This window comes from Bombyx mori, chromosome 23 (assembly GCF_030269925.1).
Source record: "Bombyx mori chromosome 23, ASM3026992v2".
Lineage (NCBI taxonomy): Eukaryota > Metazoa > Arthropoda > Insecta > Lepidoptera > Bombycidae > Bombyx > Bombyx mori.
Window position 1 is genome coordinate 7,648,563 of NC_085129.1, and position 18,678 is coordinate 7,667,240.

The 18,678-nt window shown below is 36.1% G+C and overlaps 1 protein-coding gene and 2 long non-coding RNA genes across 4 annotated transcripts in view; 1 reads left to right on the forward strand and 2 right to left on the reverse strand.

Annotated features, from left to right (window-relative positions):
- Positions 1-3,717, reverse strand: part of LOC119630321 (uncharacterized) — a 51,559-nt gene extending 47,842 nt beyond the window's left edge. The window contains exon 1 of the long non-coding RNA XR_009976249.1: positions 3,623-3,717. This is a non-coding gene — a long non-coding RNA (uncharacterized LOC119630321). The remainder of the gene's footprint in view (positions 1-3,622) is intronic.
- Positions 3,718-5,261: 1,544 nt separating this feature from the next.
- LOC101742855 (kelch-like protein 5) lies at positions 5,262-17,722 on the forward strand. 2 transcript variants are annotated; one of them, XM_038019222.2, is made up of 10 exons: positions 5,262-5,711; positions 6,160-6,194; positions 7,069-7,271; positions 8,132-8,329; positions 8,863-9,045; positions 10,582-10,734; positions 10,825-10,985; positions 12,394-12,601; positions 14,678-14,867; positions 15,385-17,722. In XM_038019222.2, exons 1-10 carry the CDS (start codon positions 5,479-5,481, stop codon positions 15,525-15,527), a joined length of 1,707 nt encoding a protein of 568 aa, XP_037875150.1. In that variant the 5' UTR covers positions 5,262-5,478; the 3' UTR covers positions 15,528-17,722. The 2 variants fall into 2 exon arrangements, with proteins under 2 accessions (XP_037875150.1, XP_037875149.1); XM_038019221.2 differs by having other exon boundaries at positions 5,263-5,711; positions 6,160-6,320.
- Positions 9,395-10,552, reverse strand: LOC134201081 (uncharacterized). Its single transcript, XR_009976254.1, has 2 exons — positions 10,281-10,552; positions 9,395-9,901 (listed from the first exon to the last, which is right to left on the reverse strand). It is a non-coding gene; the product is annotated as an uncharacterized LOC134201081 (long non-coding RNA).
- Positions 17,723-18,678: the final 956 nt, after the last annotated feature.

The window sequence follows — 18,678 nt, forward strand, 5'->3', positions numbered from 1 at the left end:
AAGAGCTTCTAGTTCAGTAATCTAGTTGAGTAAGTTTTTTTTGCCTATATGGTTGGACGAGATCACAGCCCACCGTGTGGTAAATGGTTACTGGAGCCCATAGACATCTATAACGTAAATGTGTCACCCATCTTGAGATACAAGTTCTAAGGGCTCAGTATAGTTACAACGGCTGCCCCACCCTTCAAACCGAAACGCATTACTGCTTCACGCCAGAAATAAGCAAGGTACCTACCCGTGCGGCCTCACAAGAGATCTTACCACCAGTAATTACGCAAATTATAATTTTGCGGCTTTGATTTTTATTACACGATGCTACTCCTTCACCATGGAAGTCAATTGTGAACATTGGTTAAGTATGTATTTCATTAGAAAAATTGGTACTCGTCCGAGGAATTCTAAGGCGCTTTATTCACGATCCATCTTGCTGTACGTCCCGCCAAGGCCATGCACGATGCACGATGCAAAACGATCATGAATAGGCTTGACGTACGTCGATAATTATTATTAATTGTTTGCTGGATTTGCACGACCGATTTTGCGTCCAGCGAGTGCCCCCACCACCGCGAACGTCGTGCAGATAGACAGTGAATAACGCTGACGTACGTCAGAGCGGTCCTGCGTCGTGCGTGCTTGATCGTGTGTAGACTTGCTGTACAGCAAATTTAACATTTAGAGCTTGCTTCGAGAGGAGACTGCACGTCAAAATGGATCGTGAAACACTTTCAAGATTTATTGAAAGATATAAGTTCCACATGTTTGTGGAATGTCTCAAGCGCAGACCATATGAATAAACAAAAAATAATAAACGTATTACAATTTTTTAGGTCCATTTTAGGGGAAGCTGCAAGGATTGATAGCGTGCGTAAAAAATGATATTAATTATTTGAGTATACTCTGCACGTTTAAAAACATCATCCAAAACCTCTTGCTATTTTTTGCCTCTCTTCTGCTGCTGCAGCTGACAACATCAGCAGTACTCCCATTTTTGGCGTTTTGATAAAACAGCTGGCATTTTAAATAAATTAAAACCCTCTCATTTAATTCGTTCGATTTATACTGTTCGCGCTTGCGGCCTTGAGCTGACGTACAGCCGTGATGGATCGTGAATAAAGCGCTAAATGCATCGTGCATCGTGCATGGCCTTGGCGGGACGTACAGCAAGATGGATCGTGAATAAGGCGCTTAACACAGTTGCATCGGTAGATATAAAAGCACCGGACGTCTTGTCCTTTAGACTTAGTACCTACTAAATACTGAAAATAAAATTCGTCTGAATATGACTATAAGTATTGCAGACGAGGATTTATAAATTACACTTTTCTTCTTCTTTTCCTTATCCCACTTTCGGTGGGGTTGACTCTCCTACTTCGTAAGCGCCAGGGATTTTTAATCTGAATTGTCACACTGTTAAGTTGGGCCTCTTTAACTATTCGGGTCATATTTGTCCACCGTGGATCCAGGGGGCGCCCTCTTCTGGGCCTTTTATCTGGGAGACCCACTGCCCAGCGAACGGTGCTTCCATTACGCTAATTTTTCTTTGCTTGTCTTCGTCTGCAATACCTGTGATACCATTGAAATTGCATTTATAATTCTTCTTAGTCATTTACTCTCTTGGCAGAATGGTCGTGCGTCAAGATAATCGCTTTATTGTTGCCGCCGCTGACTATTACCCTGAATCCTGGTCACGCAGGAGCCTCCTGACGGATCCAACAGATACATTAACTCTTTCATTCGACGCATCGTAACGGTGATCTACCGCCCAGTTTTGTACCCTCAATCATGCCTTGCACCACAAGGCATTCCACTGAGTAGTCACCCCATCGCGACACGTGTTCGAAGGAAGCGAAAAGGCGTCCCTGAACGATGGAGCATAGACGCTGCTTGATGCCGCGTTCCTGTAGAATTAACTGATTTATTCTGAAGTCCATCCACGATATTTGTAGCATTCTTCCCCAGCACCACATTTTGAGAGCATTTGTCCTCTTTTTCTCACTATCTCTTAATGTCCAGGACTCAGTAGCGTAAAGAAAAATGGCGAAGAAGAGCGCTCTTACAAGTCTAATTTTAGTGGCTTTGATGATATTTCGATTCCCCCATATTTTCCTCAGCCTGTCCACGGCTGACCTTGAAAGAGCCATACGCCGCTCGATTTCTTCGACACTAAACGAACACGAAATTAGTGCGCCCAAGTACATATTTATGATTGTACAACATCACAGTGTTTCGCTTCGAGTAAAACGGATAACTGGTTTTTTTTCGTGCCTTTTTGCTGGTAGCTTAAATTAAGGTCTATTCCTACAAGGCCCGAACAGGTAGGTAAGTTCACGGGTTCAACTTGAGAAAATTTACCATCGGATAGGATAGGCTAGCGGCCTATCCGATCCGGTGGTAGACACATCCAGTGTTGTCGCTTATGAGTCTCATTTCCTACTTTTCCAATTATAATATAGTCTCGATATCATTATTTTTCGCTTTTTTGTTAGTTTTCATCCCCATACTTAGAAGCGAAAATCCAGAAACTACAAAAAATTATTAAACGACTTGTATACGAAAGTAAAAAATTTGGACTATCAATGAACACAAGCAAAACATGATGATAACTAACAATAAAGTTCCTCTAACAACGCTACTAAATTAGAATATGTAAACGAGTAGGTACCTACATATACATACTTCAGCCAAATTATATCGCCCATATACAAGACCTCACAACAAAGGAAATCAATGACAGAATAAAATAGGATGGAAAAGGTATGGGGCTCGTAAAGATGTCATGAAGAAGTCAGAAATACCGATTAAGTCAAAGAAAATCTTAAATATATAAAATAAGAACATAAAATCTAAATTTGTCAACACCGAATGGAAAGAAGAAACTGAAATTGAAAGGTAAAATACGGTTAACAAAAATAAGAACACAAACAAAAATCATAGATGTAAAATACCGTATAGAACAACTAAAGTGGAAATAGACTGGAGATCTAATTCGAGGTAAATGGAAAAATGGGCCAGAGTGACAGAATGGTGTCCAAGATACAAAAACCGAAATAGAGGTAGGTCGACAACAATGTATTGTAGATGAAAAGATGTGACACAAAAAATGGCAGGAACGACTTGGATGAGAAAAACGCATAGATAGAACTTTAAACAAAAAAGAACTTCATGGGAAACCATTGGGGAAGCCTATAATAAGTATATACTTCAATATTGAAATTCTTAATACCTATGTCGCGCTAGTGACCTAGTTACTAAAACGACAAACATTTTTTTTTGTTATCAACGGCTTTCTTATCTTTATCGTCCATCATCATCGTATTTATCATTATTGTCTGTTTCGCTGACCTTTTATTCATTTTAAATTGTGTAAGTTCCATAACAAGGAATCTCGTAACATGTAAATATGCTAAATATAAATTATTCCCTTTTGCGCGGATACAATTTATAATTTTTATATAAGCTCAAAAAATAATACCATCCGGCAACAGAGTGAAAAAGAAAAAACCCTATCGTAGTGTCACCGTCACTTTTGTTCTGTCTTTTTTTAAGTATGGTTAGGTCATTTTTAAAGGATTGTTTCATTTTATCCCATCCAACACTTACAATTATGTGAAATCTTACATACCTCATTTCCATTCCTAAAATCGTACTCGGCAAACAACAAACATTAGACGACATTAAAGGTTCTAGTACTTAGGTAGGTAGGTACCGTAAAACGGGGTGATTAGGGATTGAGAGCTCAATATTATATTATAAATTCGTTGCAAAATCTTCCCTTTTATGTAGTGTAATAGTAGAATATTGAAAGTTCACAAAGGAACTCTGAATATGCATGACAATAGCTGCTAGCATTTAAAAAATCGCATTTCAAATTAACTTCTTGTGGTGATAATTATCTTAGTGCTAGAAACTTTGTTCTCTTTTATTTATTTGACAATAATAGAAGACGACTGTGATTTATAAACGATATTTAGTGCTTGGGCCATCATATATATATTAAAGCTAAGTCTCAGTTGTTATTGGTTTTAATGTTTTTTTTTGATAACATAGAAATACATGTAAAAATCTGTTGTTTTGGAAATAATGGGACGTCTCAGGTACAAATAACAACGAAAAGGGGGTCAATTGGGATGAGAATGAGTTCAATGGGAACGACTTAAGTATAAATAAATACAGGTTTGTAGGGTTGCCTATGTAGTTATAACAATCTTTTTTAAATGTGTTGGTAAGAATCTAGTTTATTTATGATATTTTTATCTAGAACTTTTTTTAATTACTAATGTGTTATTTTATTGTTTGGAAAATATTTATATTATCAGTTACGTGTTGGTTTGAAAGAGCCTTATAAGAGATATGATCCCTTAATATTAAAAACATCAATGCCTATGAAATTAAGAATAAGTCTATAGTTGAAATAGCTAAGCAATTTAATATAAGTAAGTTGGTTTTGCACAGACATGTAACAACAACAATGAAATCTCAAGGTGGACAAAAATGTTTAAATGAAGAAGCAGAAAAATACATAATAAATGAATAAACCCATGCATGAATATATAATAAATGACTTACGCTTCATAATAAAGGGATATTTAGATCGAATTATATATAAAATATATATAATGCTCTCGTACGCAGTACATTAGAATATTGCTGCATTGTTTGGAAACCTTATTATGAGATATACAAGAAACGATTGGAAAGTGTCCAGAAACGGTTTCTATGGAACTTGTCTTACAGCTACAGTCTGGGTAGGAAGTTACCCAGCTATGGAGACATACTTCGTCACTTTAATCTTGACTCTATTTTTAACCGGAGGAAACTAATGGGTGGTATATTTCTATACAAATTAATCCATGGAATAACCGACACACCTAACCTCTTAAACCAGATAATAATATTATATATAAATGATCACTTTGTTGGTGCAACTAAATAAATAAATAAATTAATTAATAAAAACCAAGTGGTGGCAGTCCTAGCAAAATTATTAATTGACACTAATTTCAACCCCATTAACCCCAATTTCCGGGTAAATAGGGATATCACAACTTTTTGCTTAAACTGGAATGCTAATTGCATAGTTTTAAATTGAGTAACAAAGATACCCCCAAGATTCAATAATTTTGATCCTGATATAGCATTTTATACATCAACAACTACATACCTTAAAATTGTCCAAGTTGGGATTTGTCCCCCCGTTTTACCGGTACTTACAAACTGACTGTAAATTCAACACTGGCAATAACAGCATTGCCATAATGAAATAAACAGAAAGAAAGGTCAGTGACTGTTCTGTCAGGGAATAGCGCTTTGTTTTTAAATTTCGAGTAATATTCACTGCATTGTTCATTTTCTAATGCGCATTGATTGAAAAATATTCATTATTTTGTATTATCTTGTGCTTTTGTTGTGCTTTGTTCTGTTATAAATTGCTCTTATTCCGACTAGCGTTCTAAAATAAAATTAAAATTCTATTGTCTAATGATGTCTGGATCCGATTCTCATAAGTCAGAAACTACGAAAGACAATATATCCACAAATTCCATTGATGAAGGACTACCTCGAGAACTTAGTCAACTAAGTCTTTCCAGTTCATCTAGTCAAGATGAGTTCTTTTGTGATAAGGGACACGCTGAAGTAGCCTTAAAAAATATTTACGGATACTATCAATCACAGAAATTGTGCGACGTATTTTTAATCGCAGATGGATGCAGGTAAGCTTATATATTAGTTATAAATTCGGTTATTTTGGCTTTGATTCGAAGCTATTTTAAATAATGCAATTATGCTTTAAAAAACAAGGTTTAAAACATATAGTTTTAAATACATTTCATTCGCTTTTGACTACATAGGGTAAAGATACTGAGCTTCCAGAAAAAAAAAAATTGGCTTGTAAATTGAAATTATTGAAACTATATTAAACTTTATTTTAAAAGAGCTCTTGAAATTACAAAAATCATAAGACAGTATTTATTACAGTATATTTATCCTTGCATAGAAATTAACAAAGAATAAATATGAAACAAATCATACTATCCATATAAAAATATGATTTGTTTGAATAACTTAGTCATAACTTGAAAGTCACAATTTTGAATAACTTACTGCCAAGTTAATCAAAGATGAGAGAATAAAATTTTCAATATTTTTGTTTTATTTTAGGATACCAGCACACAAAGTATTATTGGCATCATGCAGTGAGTACTTTGCAGCCATGTTTACGGGTTCACTGCGTGAGGCTCAGCTAACGGAAATAACACTTGAGCGCATTGACTCACAGGCACTACAGGCTCTTGTTCACTATTGCTACACAGGCACAATAGGTTAATTTATTAGCCATTAATATACTAGATACAAATAAAAGATCAAATTTTTCCTTTCTTAGTGATGCAGATAAATACCCACAACATATCTTATTATATTTCTGTAGATGGTCTGTTTAGTTTATGGTCTACCTAGTTAAGTGATTATTGAGGGCCAAAGACAAAACAATTTAAATGCCACCACCTACCTTGAGACAGAATAGAAAAGTCTCAATATAGATCATAATGCCTATGTTGTCCTTCAAACTGAAACACCAGATTACTATACAGTAGAAAAAGGCAGGATCGTGATACTATTAACTATTACTACTACCTCTACAAGCCACAATACACCCCACCTATAAATAAATGTTGATTAGCAATCTCAATATACTGTTATAATACTCTTAAGATGTTGCTATCCATTGTCAGGTTAATATCTCAGTTAAAACACCCACAGGAAGAGATAGAATAGAGCTATTCTAGGCTACCACAAGGTACAAAATGGCTTTTGGAGCTGGAAGAAAAATCTGAATTCTTATTATGATGTTAATCCTTTAGGTTAAGAAGACAACCACTCTCAAGAAATATTTTGTCTCAAATACAACATTTTTGTATTGAACAATAATAGTCATTCTGATATATACATAGCAACTTTTGTTTTTATTTTTTTGTGTTGGCCTAATCCTTTGACTCTTCTTTGGAATATATCAATCACTTATAATTACTGGTTGTATTAAATATAATGAATCTATTTTATTTTTCACAGAACTAAGAGAAGAAACTGTGGAAGTTCTCCTGTCAACAGCAAGTTTACTACAGCTACATTCAGTAACAAATGCATGCTGTGCTTATCTTAAAAAGCAATTGGATCCTTGTAATTGTTTGGGAATAGCTCTATTTGCGGAACAACAGTCCTGCATTGATTTAAACAAAGCAGCTTTGAAATACACATACCAAAATTTTATGCAGGTATAGATTTTTAGCTGTTGAAACAGTTTTCTCGAAATATTTTTATACTAGCCTTCTGTCCCATGTAGACTACACTTGCTCATGTAATTTGGTTAGCATTAACCCTGTAAACTTAAGTATTTTTTTAACATAACACTGTCATAGTCAAGCCATTTTGTACAAAATAACAAACTATGTACTCAAACATTCCTTGTTTATCACTCTTTTAAATAAAGAAAGTTATATCTTAATCAATTATGTGGCTTAAAAGAAATAAACAAAGAAGAAGAGTCTCAGATTCTCAGCTTCATTTTATACTATTGAGGAAAAAACGAGTTTGAATAAACTAAGCTTAAAAACAATCATAAGAGACAAAACATTTTTAAAATAATCATCAAAAAGTAATATCTATACCAATGTCCAACAGTTTGGGAAGCAACCAAATAACGTAGATCTACGATCGATGCCCTCCATAATGAAACAGTTATAAATTAACCACAAACTGAAAAAAAAACACTGAACTATAAAACAATTCACAAACAACTCACACACTGGCATTTTTATTTTCTATTTATTGCTTAGCCAACCTGAGATATAAGTTCTGAGGTCTCAGTATAGTTACAACGGCTACCCCACCCTTCAAACCGAAACGCATTACTGGTTCACGGCAGAAATAGGCGGGGTGGTGGTACCTACCCGTGCGGACTCACAAGAGGTCCTGCCACCAGTAATTACGCCAATTATAATTTTGCGGGTTTGATTTCTTACACGATGAAAAGAAGAAATCTAAAGCTAAAAGGAAATCTAAAAAAAAAATTTTATTCTGCTATGTTTTCTGCTATGTATTATGAACTATAACTTGTTGTAATCCGTTATTTTAGGTTGTAAAACATCAGGAGTTTTTAGGTCTACAATCAGACCAATTATCAAGTCTGCTGAAATCTGATGATCTCAATGTGGTGACTGAAGAAAATGTATTTGAAAGTCTCATGACATGGGTACAACATGACAGTGCTAACAGAGAAAATTATTTGCCAACATTACTGAAGCTAATTAAATTACCCTTACTTTCGTCTGAGGTAGGATTGTTGTTATATTTAATTAGATCTTGTAGATATATATTAAAACTTGATCGATCATCGATCGTTAGTAAATATGATCCATTGCAAATAATAATAAAACAAGGACTAGGCTATAGATATAGTATAATATAGTAGATAACTGCCTGAATATCGAAGTGAGTAATATTTGTATCATTATTAATAGTGTGTATTCAGTCAGGAAATCTTAAGGCTTTATTCTTTCCGCTTATTGAGTTATGATTAAGAATTTTCAGATCATAACTTTTTCGAATCTCATTGATTTTTCTGAGACTTTTTGTATGGTATTCTAGTAATCTATGGTGCTGTGAATGACTTGAAGTGATAGCATACGCCTTAAAATTATTATTTTTTATCTTTGGTGACCGTCAATGGCCAGGCATTCAGCGCATTGTAATATATTCTGTATAAAATGAACCTATTAGATGGTAAAAGTGCTTTTATTCAAAGCGTTCTATAACAAAACAATTTGTTTCAAAGAAAACAAAGTATTAATCGCAATTTATTTTCAGTACTTAATAGATAAAGTGGAACAAGCATGTGGCAATGTACCAGAGTGTCAACCTTTAATTATGGAAGCAGTAAAATGGCATCTACTCCCAGAAAGACGTTCACTGCTTTTCTCACACAGAACTAGGCCAAGAACTTCCACCATTGGACGTCTCTTGGCTATTGGAGGCATGGATGGCTATAAAGTAAGCTAAAGAATTATCTGAATAGCTGTAGAAATTACAATACAAATCAAAATAATTATAAAAGGCAAAGAGAATATCAAGAACATATGCGTAATGTTGACAACTAAGCATCTGCCTACAACGCAACACCAGTTTTTTGGATTGGTCTCATTTCTGTTTCAAACCCAAAAAATATCTTTTATCTTTTATAACTATTCAATTGCTAATATACATAACCTTAAAACGAAACATTTAAACTCTCCACTAAGTATTTACTTATATTTTGATGCTGTTGTTTTAACAATATTTACCTTAACAAAATGTTCATTATTGTTACGCGTTGTGGCTTGGGATAAATAAAAATTCTACCAAAGTGCAAATTAAAACTGTATTAACACTTAAAACAAACGAACACTTTAAAATTCACACTTCACTTCTTCCAATTCGCTTCAGGTGATCCGTTCGCTGTTTTGCTTCGAGGATATCCCTTTACTGACTGACTTCTAGTCATCTCTGCAAAGCTTTTATAGTCGATACGACACCCTTAGATTTATCGAGAACATTGTGGGCAAATCTAGTAGCATTGATGTGTGTTTCCGCTAGAGGACAATAGATGGCTTTGTACTTCTCGAGCGTTTTCGGCGTTACTAGTTCCTTCGGTATTCATTTCGGCTATTCGGCGATAGATGGCGTTACTCTTACCGGCGTTGCATTATTAATATTAGTGATTGACGATAACACAGTTAATTATCGCAAACAATAAATTAGTCTTACTCTGAATATGTAACAGTTTGAGGTTGCCCGCCAATTGCATTTGCAATAATGTACAAATGAATCATGTCATGAATATCTCGCGACAATATCACGCACCTAGCCACTGAAAGTAGACCAGTTTTATATTACATTGATTATTTTTTAAGATATTTAATTCACGGAATAATAGTCAAATGTGTTATTAACAAAGCAATTGAAAGGAAAAAAAAATTTTTTTTAGGTACTGGCGCTAAGGAAACAGTTGAATGTTGTTTTGTGTGATCACTGACGTCACGGATATCAGAACTTCTACCTTTAGGCTTAATAATCCCAGTTGTGTAACAGCTGTCCTGTTCTGTAAACTAAGCTTCTGTGAATGGCATATAATTTTTTTTTATTGCTTTGATGGGCAGTTCACGGTCCGCGGTTTCACGGTTTACCCAGTAGCAGTTAGCAGTTACCGGGGTCCATAAACATGCAACAATGTAAATAATGCCACTCACCTTGAGATACGAGTTCTAAGTCTCAGTTCTTACAATTTGGCCATCCTATAGATAAAGTGAGCAAAGCATTAAGCCCGCGACTATTATAGTATCCACGTAAAATTATCGTGACCCTTTTTTCATTCGTTGCGTCAAACTATTTGTTTGAGATTTTTAACCCATTAAAAATATGTAGTACAGTGTGAAGTTTCTGTAACATATTTCAAATTAATTACATACAATCACTTTCACTGTTTATGTTTGTCTAGTGTCCAATCTACGCTGTCTCTTAATATAGCGTTTTGTTATTTTTTGTTATCAGGGTGCTAATAACATGGAAATGTATGACCCACGAACTAATACTTGGACTCCTTTCATGAAAATTGGAGCCAGGAGACTCCAGTTTGGTGTTGCAGTAATGCAGAATAAACTAATTGTCGTAGGCGGCAGAGATGGGCTTAAAACCTTGAATACTGTAAGTTAAGTGAACAACAGAACTGTATAACTTTTTTAACAGATTCGGTTGTGAAGCAGTAATTCTACTAAATTGCTTTGTCGTTTTTAGGTTGAATGTTTTGATCTAACATCTCTGAGTTGGAGTACTTTAGCTCCCATGAACACTCACAGACATGGGTTAGGTGTGACAGTATTAGGAGAAGGGCCCCATGCTCCAGTGTACGCCGTAGGAGGTCACGATGGATGGATCTATTTGAATTCTGTAGAAAGGTAAACTTATTTTTTTTAGTACTTTTATTAGAACCCTATGACGATACACTGTGAATATTAAAACTTGAAATACATATATTAATTCTGAACAGTGTACCTGTAATTTAAAAAAAATATTTCAAGCAGTTTTGATGTAAAATCACAGCAGCTCTATATCGTAGTTAGCCGAATGGTTCGCTTGTGCATCAACACGATCGTTACATCGCGCCTGCTGACCTTAGTCAGAACAAACATATCGAGGGGTAAAAGGCTATTAGGTTTAATCGGCGTTTCGGTTAATATGCGACATTTATCTTTGTAATTACAGATCCGTTTTATTTTATACTAGCGGCCGGCTCCGGCTCCGCTCGGGACTTTAACAAAAATGTCAGCGATATTTGACGTGTTTTATTTTTTTAAATAAAAGAACACTTATTGCGGCATAACTATAATAGTTAAACATATGCTGTCGCGACATTTTTTGTAAATAATAATGTGTTCTACAAAGTCGTAGTACATTATTTTATTCTATCATCAATAGTTTTCGCAGGACACGCAATGTAAATAATATTTTAGGTAACTTTTTTACACCTTGGGTTACATTATTAGAGTTTTAGTAAGGATCCCTTTTTTTTTTTCAAAAAAGATTATTGCCTATGTCACTCGGGAATAGTGCAGCTTCCAAACAGTGAAAGAATTTTTCAAATCGGTTCAGTAGTTTCGGAGCCTATTCAATACAAACAAACAAACAAATCTTTCCTCTGTATAATATTAGTATAGATTAGCAACAACAGTTCGATGTTTTACAACATTCAAATAGCTGAAGATTTTTTTGTCGTGACATTTTCTTCAAATTTTAAACTTTAAATGGCTTCGCTGTAAAGTTACGAAAATGACGCTTAAACCAAATAGCCTTTCACCCGTCGATATGAAGTCTCAATTGTATAGTCGTACCTTCCAAACCGGGATGCACGACTCACACTCAGAGTACAGGCGCGCGAGTTCATGTCCATCCTGAGGAATGCGGTAGTGCTGTGGCCTAGTTAATTATGGTAATGTCGACAATAACAACCGATTTAGTCAATAGCTGTCAATTTGGTTTAATGTAACAATTTTTTTTTTAAATTCCAATTCAATCACTATCAAATTAAAAGACAACCAACAGATCAGACTCGGAATCAGTATGTATCTTTTTTCAGTAGGTTTTTTTCTACCTGAACTTGTTGATAGCGGAGTGGTCATGGTTAAAACAATAGCGTTAGCGTAAATTTTCGATATCGATAAGCGCGCGTCACAACCGTCAAGGCAACACTCGATGTCAGACAAATGCGGGGAGGCGGATGAAGGTGGGGCGAGCTGTCCCCCGCGCGTCGCCTCTGGCCCCGATGGACATGAGTTCTACATTGTACTACATTGCGTGTTGGTGCAGATGGGACGCGTGCTCGCGCACGTGGACGCTGGTGGCGCCGATGAGCGGCGCGCGCAGCACGTGCGGCGTGGCGGCGCTGCGCGGGCGGCTGTACGCGGCGGGCGGCCGGGACGGCTGCGCCTGTCTGCGCTCCGTCGAGTGCTACGACCCCGCCACCAACCACTGGACCAATTGCGCCCCCATGACCAAACGCCGCGGCGGGCTCAGCGTACGCATACTCCATCCGTTTTATTTATGAAATTCCAACCTATTTAAAATATAAAACTGACAGAAGTCTTTTTTTTTTGTTACTTATGTGGGAGGACGAGCTCACAGCCCACCTGGTGTTAAATGTTTACTGGAGCCCATAGACATCCAGAACGTAAATGCGCCACCCACCTTGAGATATAAGTTCTAAAGTCTGAAGTATAGTTACAACGGCTGCCCCACCCTTCAAACCGAAACGCATACTGGGTGTTAGGAGACGCCACGTCATCTCGGATCCTCCCGATCCACTAACGGTGCTTCTAGGTACTTCAAGCACCGGTCACCGTCCTCGTCGAACCCGTCGCTTGCGACGAAGGGCTCGACGAGTAAATAACTCTCAGACACAGCCCACTGAGTTTCTCGCCGGATCTTCTCAGTCTCACGACTCTTGCCAGGGTTCGAGTTAGCATCGACGTCAGGTTTGAGCCCCGTGAGCTCATCTACTTGTTACGGTTCCGCTGGAATAGCCGCTCCAGACTACCAGCGCAGGTAGGAAAAAAAAAAAGGAAATTAAAACAGATGATAGTACTAATGACACCTTTGATGAAGGGACGGAAAAATCGATCATGATTTAAAAAAAACACGTGTGGCTCTCGGGAACTGCCGCGGTAAAGCTATTGCATAGTATTTTTTATCAACTTATGCAATTATAATTAGACAATGATAAGTTAATATTAAAACAATAATAAAACAAGACCACGCTATATTAAACATTAATAAAAGCAAAACCTTAACTGTCCCCTTCACACTCATAAGCTAGACCGCGCGAGAGAGAGATGGGCAGACTTTTCATGATGCGCATGCAGTGTGACGTCACGCCACGCGCTTATTCACAAACACTACACAAGCGCAACGTGTGAATGTGTTGAACGCGAGCTACATGGTAGGCGGAGTGAGGGGTGTAAGGTTTTTTTCGTTACGGAATTTCATGATTACAGTAAGCCGCGCTCAAGGCCCGCGATAAAAGCTATGCAATAGCTTAAAAAAATCATATTTTTAAAACGTTTTATTAGCATTATTTACGCTCCATCATGTTAGTACAACTAAATGAAACGATAGTTTCATTAATCGTCTGTCTTCGTTTTTGGAAGCGGTCTCCTAACACCCAGTATATAGCCTATCATATTGACTAAATCGAAATTATTGAACCTATATTAGTTCCACATGCGCTGCATTTACTACTTTATGTCCGTTCACGTCAATACATCGTTCAGTACATCGAAATGTTAATATTTTTGTGACTGTAATTTGAATAACATGCTAATAAGTATATTTTGAATAACATCATAATAAGTATACATATTTTCATTATTTATAACTTGTACCCGCTCATCACTATTAACTGATCTGATACTCTTCTCGCAGTTTTACTGAAAGAAAATTCTTGAGGAAATGAACAGTGTCTCATATTTACTTTTGTAATATTACCAATCGGAATTTTTTTTTTGTATAAACATAAGTAATAATAAAAATTATAGTAACACAAGGAGCTCGTAGCTCGCGATTGATCCAAAAAATCGTTATGTCACATGTGTATGTTTGAGTAAGATATATTCTCCGGTTCGGTTAAGTCATTATTGTGATTATTAATGCATAGCAGAAATAATCGCCAATCAGCAGAAGCAATCGCGGATGCGGAAATCGAACGCCAAATAATGCACCTTATATATTTATTTATGTACACACAAAAAAGAAGACATAGTACACAGTAATAGGAAAATTATGTATAAAGGCACTGCTTATTTCTTTAAACAATCTCTTCCAGCAGACCTGCGAGAGGATTATGAGAATAATGAGTAAAAGTGATGAGTGTGTGTAGAACAGCTAAAATAACAAATACAACATGAGAATTATAGTAATGCACATACACATAGCAAATATTGTTAAACTTGAATACAAAATATTATAAGTAACACAGTATATACGAAGAGTATAGAACAATGATCATTCGGTTGATGAGAGATAGAATTGTTTGACCTTGTATTTAAAAACAGAACCTTCACCTTCTGAATTAGTAAAATAAAAACAATTTAACCAGGTGTGTGCCGCCGGGGGCTATCTGTATGCATTGGGAGGTCACGAAGCCCCAGCCAATACCGTCGGCGGTAGACTCGCCTGCGTGGAACGTTACGACCCTGTCGCCGATACATGGGTACTGCTCGCGAGGCTGTCTTACGGGAGAGACGCCATTGGATCCTGTCTGCTTGGAGATCGTATCGTTGCTGTGGGTGAGTGTATTATCTATATATTAATAATTAATAAGTGAAGCAAAAACTTTGTACGCCTTTTTACGAAAATTGCGCCGACAGAGGAGTATGAAATTTTCCACACATATAGAGGAGTGCAGAATGCTAATAATTTTTTTATGCATAAAAAATACATTAAATCAATAAATTAAACACCATTTATTTAACACACACACATACTATTTGTTTATGTCAAACTTTTCTTATTACTTATAGTCTGTGGTCAAATTGAGAATACCTAGCTTAATATTGTTTGTCTATATTATTATTTGTCTAAAGTGTAGTCTTGGCGAAATCTGAGCTTAAAGAAGTATAATAAATAGTCTTTAACCATAGAATCATAATAGTGTACAAACTTATAATTTCGATTAATTATATAGTCGAATTTCGACAACTGGGTGACCACTGGTACATTTAAATTCGTTTTGTTTTAACGTATAAACAACTGAACTTTTTTGAATTTCTTAATGGAATTATTATGGCTATTCCGGTTATCCAGGTGGGTACGACGGTGTTCAGTACCTGTGCGTCGTCGAAGTATACGACTCTGAATCTAACTGTTGGCGCAAGCTCGCTCCTCTGAGCTCAGGCCGAGCTGGGGCCGCCGTCGTTGCAGTACCGCCGCCGAGGAATCTGTTCTGATACAACGAAAACCAATTATTAACTTACGTACTTGCGTCTTCGCGCGAACGTCCTTCGTCACCTAACTGTTTACCTAAAGATGGCGTTTTGCCTCTCTAAATATCTGCCCAGTAAAGTTTGAGATTTAATAATATTTATCAACCTTAAAGTGTTGTGAACTTCGTGCGGATACATTTAAATAGCGTATCTTCTATCACAATAGCAATTAATATTTCCATTCCAAATAATAATGTTGAAAACGTAGAACGCTACAGCGTTTTATAAACTACAGCTTATAAAATACACAATAATGCAGATGTTAGAGACGTAAGAGTTTCCTAATAAATCTAAATTACGGAAATAACATGTTGATTGATCTCAAAGCAAAACATTCAAAAGGATTTAGTTTTTATTAATATTTACTATATTTAGGAGACTGCTAGCTATTATCCTGTTTATTCTTAATTTTAGTTATATTTTGTAATCAATCTTATATAATTAGATAATGGCGTTTTTTTTATGTAATTAGAGCTGTTACGCAAAAAGTAAAAAAGAAGTTGCGTAACACAAATAATAAAAAAGATGGACGCCGGGTAAGAATTAACTTTTATAAATTAGAAAAAATGTAGTGAAATTACAAACTTAGGTTTTGTGAATTTTTTCACCAAATTTATAGATATATTTTTACTGATGCCAGGACGTATTATGCGCTCCCCTAAGTAACTACCACACCATCCGATCTATTTTTACCGTGAAGCAATCTTACGTTCTAATTTGTAGGATAAGATATTTCAAATGGGTCTCTCAAGCATTCACATTGTGATAATGTTTATTGGACACAGTAACCACTTTACTCTTAAGTGGGCCGTCATGTTGTTCACAAAAACACACAATAAAAAAGAAAAAAGGTACCAAGGTAGAAGTCGACATCGCCTAAAAGATAAGACGTACGTACGGTGCATTCGTTTCGAACGATGCAACTGTGTTTGAATCCCGCAGGCGGGTACCAATTTCTCTGATGGAATACGTAATTATCAACTGTTCAGGATTGACTTCCACGGTGAAGGAATAACATCGTGTAATAAAAATCAAACCCGCAAAATTATAATTTGCGTAATTATAGGTGGTAGGACCTCTTGTGAGTCCGCATGGGTATGTGCCACCACTCTGCCTATTTCTGCCGTGAAGCAGTAATGCATATCGGCTTGAAGGGTGGGGCAGCCGTTGTTACTGTACTGAGGAGACCTTAGAACTCGTATCTCAGGGTGGGTGGCAGCATTTACGTTGTAGATGTCTATGGGCTCCAGTAACCACTTAACACCAGATGTGAGCTCTTCCACCCATCTATGCAATAAAAAAGTGAACTTTTTCACAAAATTTACTTATATATAGTAAAACCTATATTTTTTCTGTTTCTATTTAAATTTCATTTTTATAATATTGTCATCCTGTGATTCTAGTATAGGAAAACTCAAAATATAATATTTTACAAAATGTGTAAAATGAATTTGTTGTTGTTAAGTTGTCGTGGCCTAACGGATAGGACGTCCGGTGCATTCGTGTTGAAGCGATGCACCGGTGTTCGAATCCCGCAGGCGGGTACCAATTTTTCCAATGAAATACGTACTCAACAAATGTTCACGATTGACTTCCACGGTGAAGGAATAACATCGTGTAATAAAAATGAAACCCGCAAAATTATAATTTGCGTAATTACTGGTGGTAGGACCTCTTGTGAGTCCGCGCGGGTGGGTACCACCACCCTGCCTATTTCTGCCGTGAAGCAGTAATGCGTTTCGGTTTGAAGGGTGGGGCAGCCGTTGTAACTATACATGAGACCTTAGAACTTGTATCTCAAGGTAGGTGGCGCATTTACGTTGTGGATGTCTATGGGCTCCAGTAACCACTTAACACCAGGTGGGCTGTGAGCTCGTCCACCCATCTAAGCAATAAAAAAAAAAAAAAAAAAAAAGAATTATGTAAAATACTATTTTTATATTTGTCATACTTTATATTAAGTAAGTAACAAAAAGAATCAAATGGATATTTAAAAAAAACGTGGTTCTCGAAACTATCATGATAGTTAAAAATAATAACACGAGGGAAATGTAGTAAGCAAGAAAGTACTTACTTATAGCCTTGTAGAAGTAATACATTATACTATGCTATGTAATGTGAAACTTAAGTATTCCTTAATAAATTCAAATAATAATAAAGTCAGCAGTTTCACTTGTAGATGTCTTTAATCCCGTTTTTGTTAGATGTTTATTGCTACTGTTATCAAAGTCAACAAACTAAAAGGCTTATTACACTTGGCTAAATTTAGTCGACTGAATTCAGTCGCTACTAAATTCAGTGAAGTGTAATAGCATTCAGTAAGCTAGCCTACTAAATTCAGTAGCAAGGATGGTTTCTGGCTGACTAAATCATTTAAGCCTAATTAGAAACGCATTTAGGAAGTTGTAATCGCATTTAGTTACTTAATGATTTCAGTCGTCCCATAGCTCTCCGTGTGTAAGGACGTTTTAGTTTGTTTTTTACTTCCGAATAAAAAGTACTTATTTCTGTCACCTTGATTTAATATGCCAGACATTTACAAATAGCCCGACATGTTTCAGGGATAATTTTTGTCAGCAGGGGTTGGGGTATTAAAGAACTAAATTTTAAATTTTGATACGAATTTCCTGTTACATGAAATCTTAATGTTACAACCAATCTTTCTTTTGAACTTAGTAGGATAGTCCTGCGTTTGAATAAACGGTGTCACAAGGTTTAATATTAGGTCAAACGATCTCGAATACATTCGTAGATAATTTCTGAAATCTGCTAGTTCTAAATCACTAACTTATTACAAGCTCATACATACTATAATGCGAAAAGAGTTTTTCCCCAACCTAATATGTATTAGTCTAGTAATGTGATTTTTGGGGAAATTATTAACATTATCATAACTATTTTTCCTTTCATTTAGTTGTACAATCGATGCATCTCCATATGTTGAGAGATAGACAGTGAACCGAACAATAAGTATGAATCTATAAGTTAATCAGCTAATAACCGTTGTGAAAGCAATACCTTTAAAGCGCCTTATTCACGTTCCATCTTGCTGTACGTCCCGCCAAGGCCATGCACGATACACGATGCATTTAGCGCTTTATTCACGATCCATCAT

Coding starts and splice junctions, on each gene's coding strand:
- LOC101742855 (XM_038019221.2), top strand. CDS start 5,479: ATGATGTCTGGATCCGATTCTCATAAGTCAGAAACTACGAAAGACAAT. Junction 6,321..7,068: donor TTGCTACACAGGCACAATAG/GTTAATTTATTA, acceptor TATTTTTCACAG/AACTAAGAGAAGAAACTGTG. Junction 9,046..10,581: donor GAGGCATGGATGGCTATAAA/GTAAGCTAAAGA, acceptor TTTTGTTATCAG/GGTGCTAATAACATGGAAAT.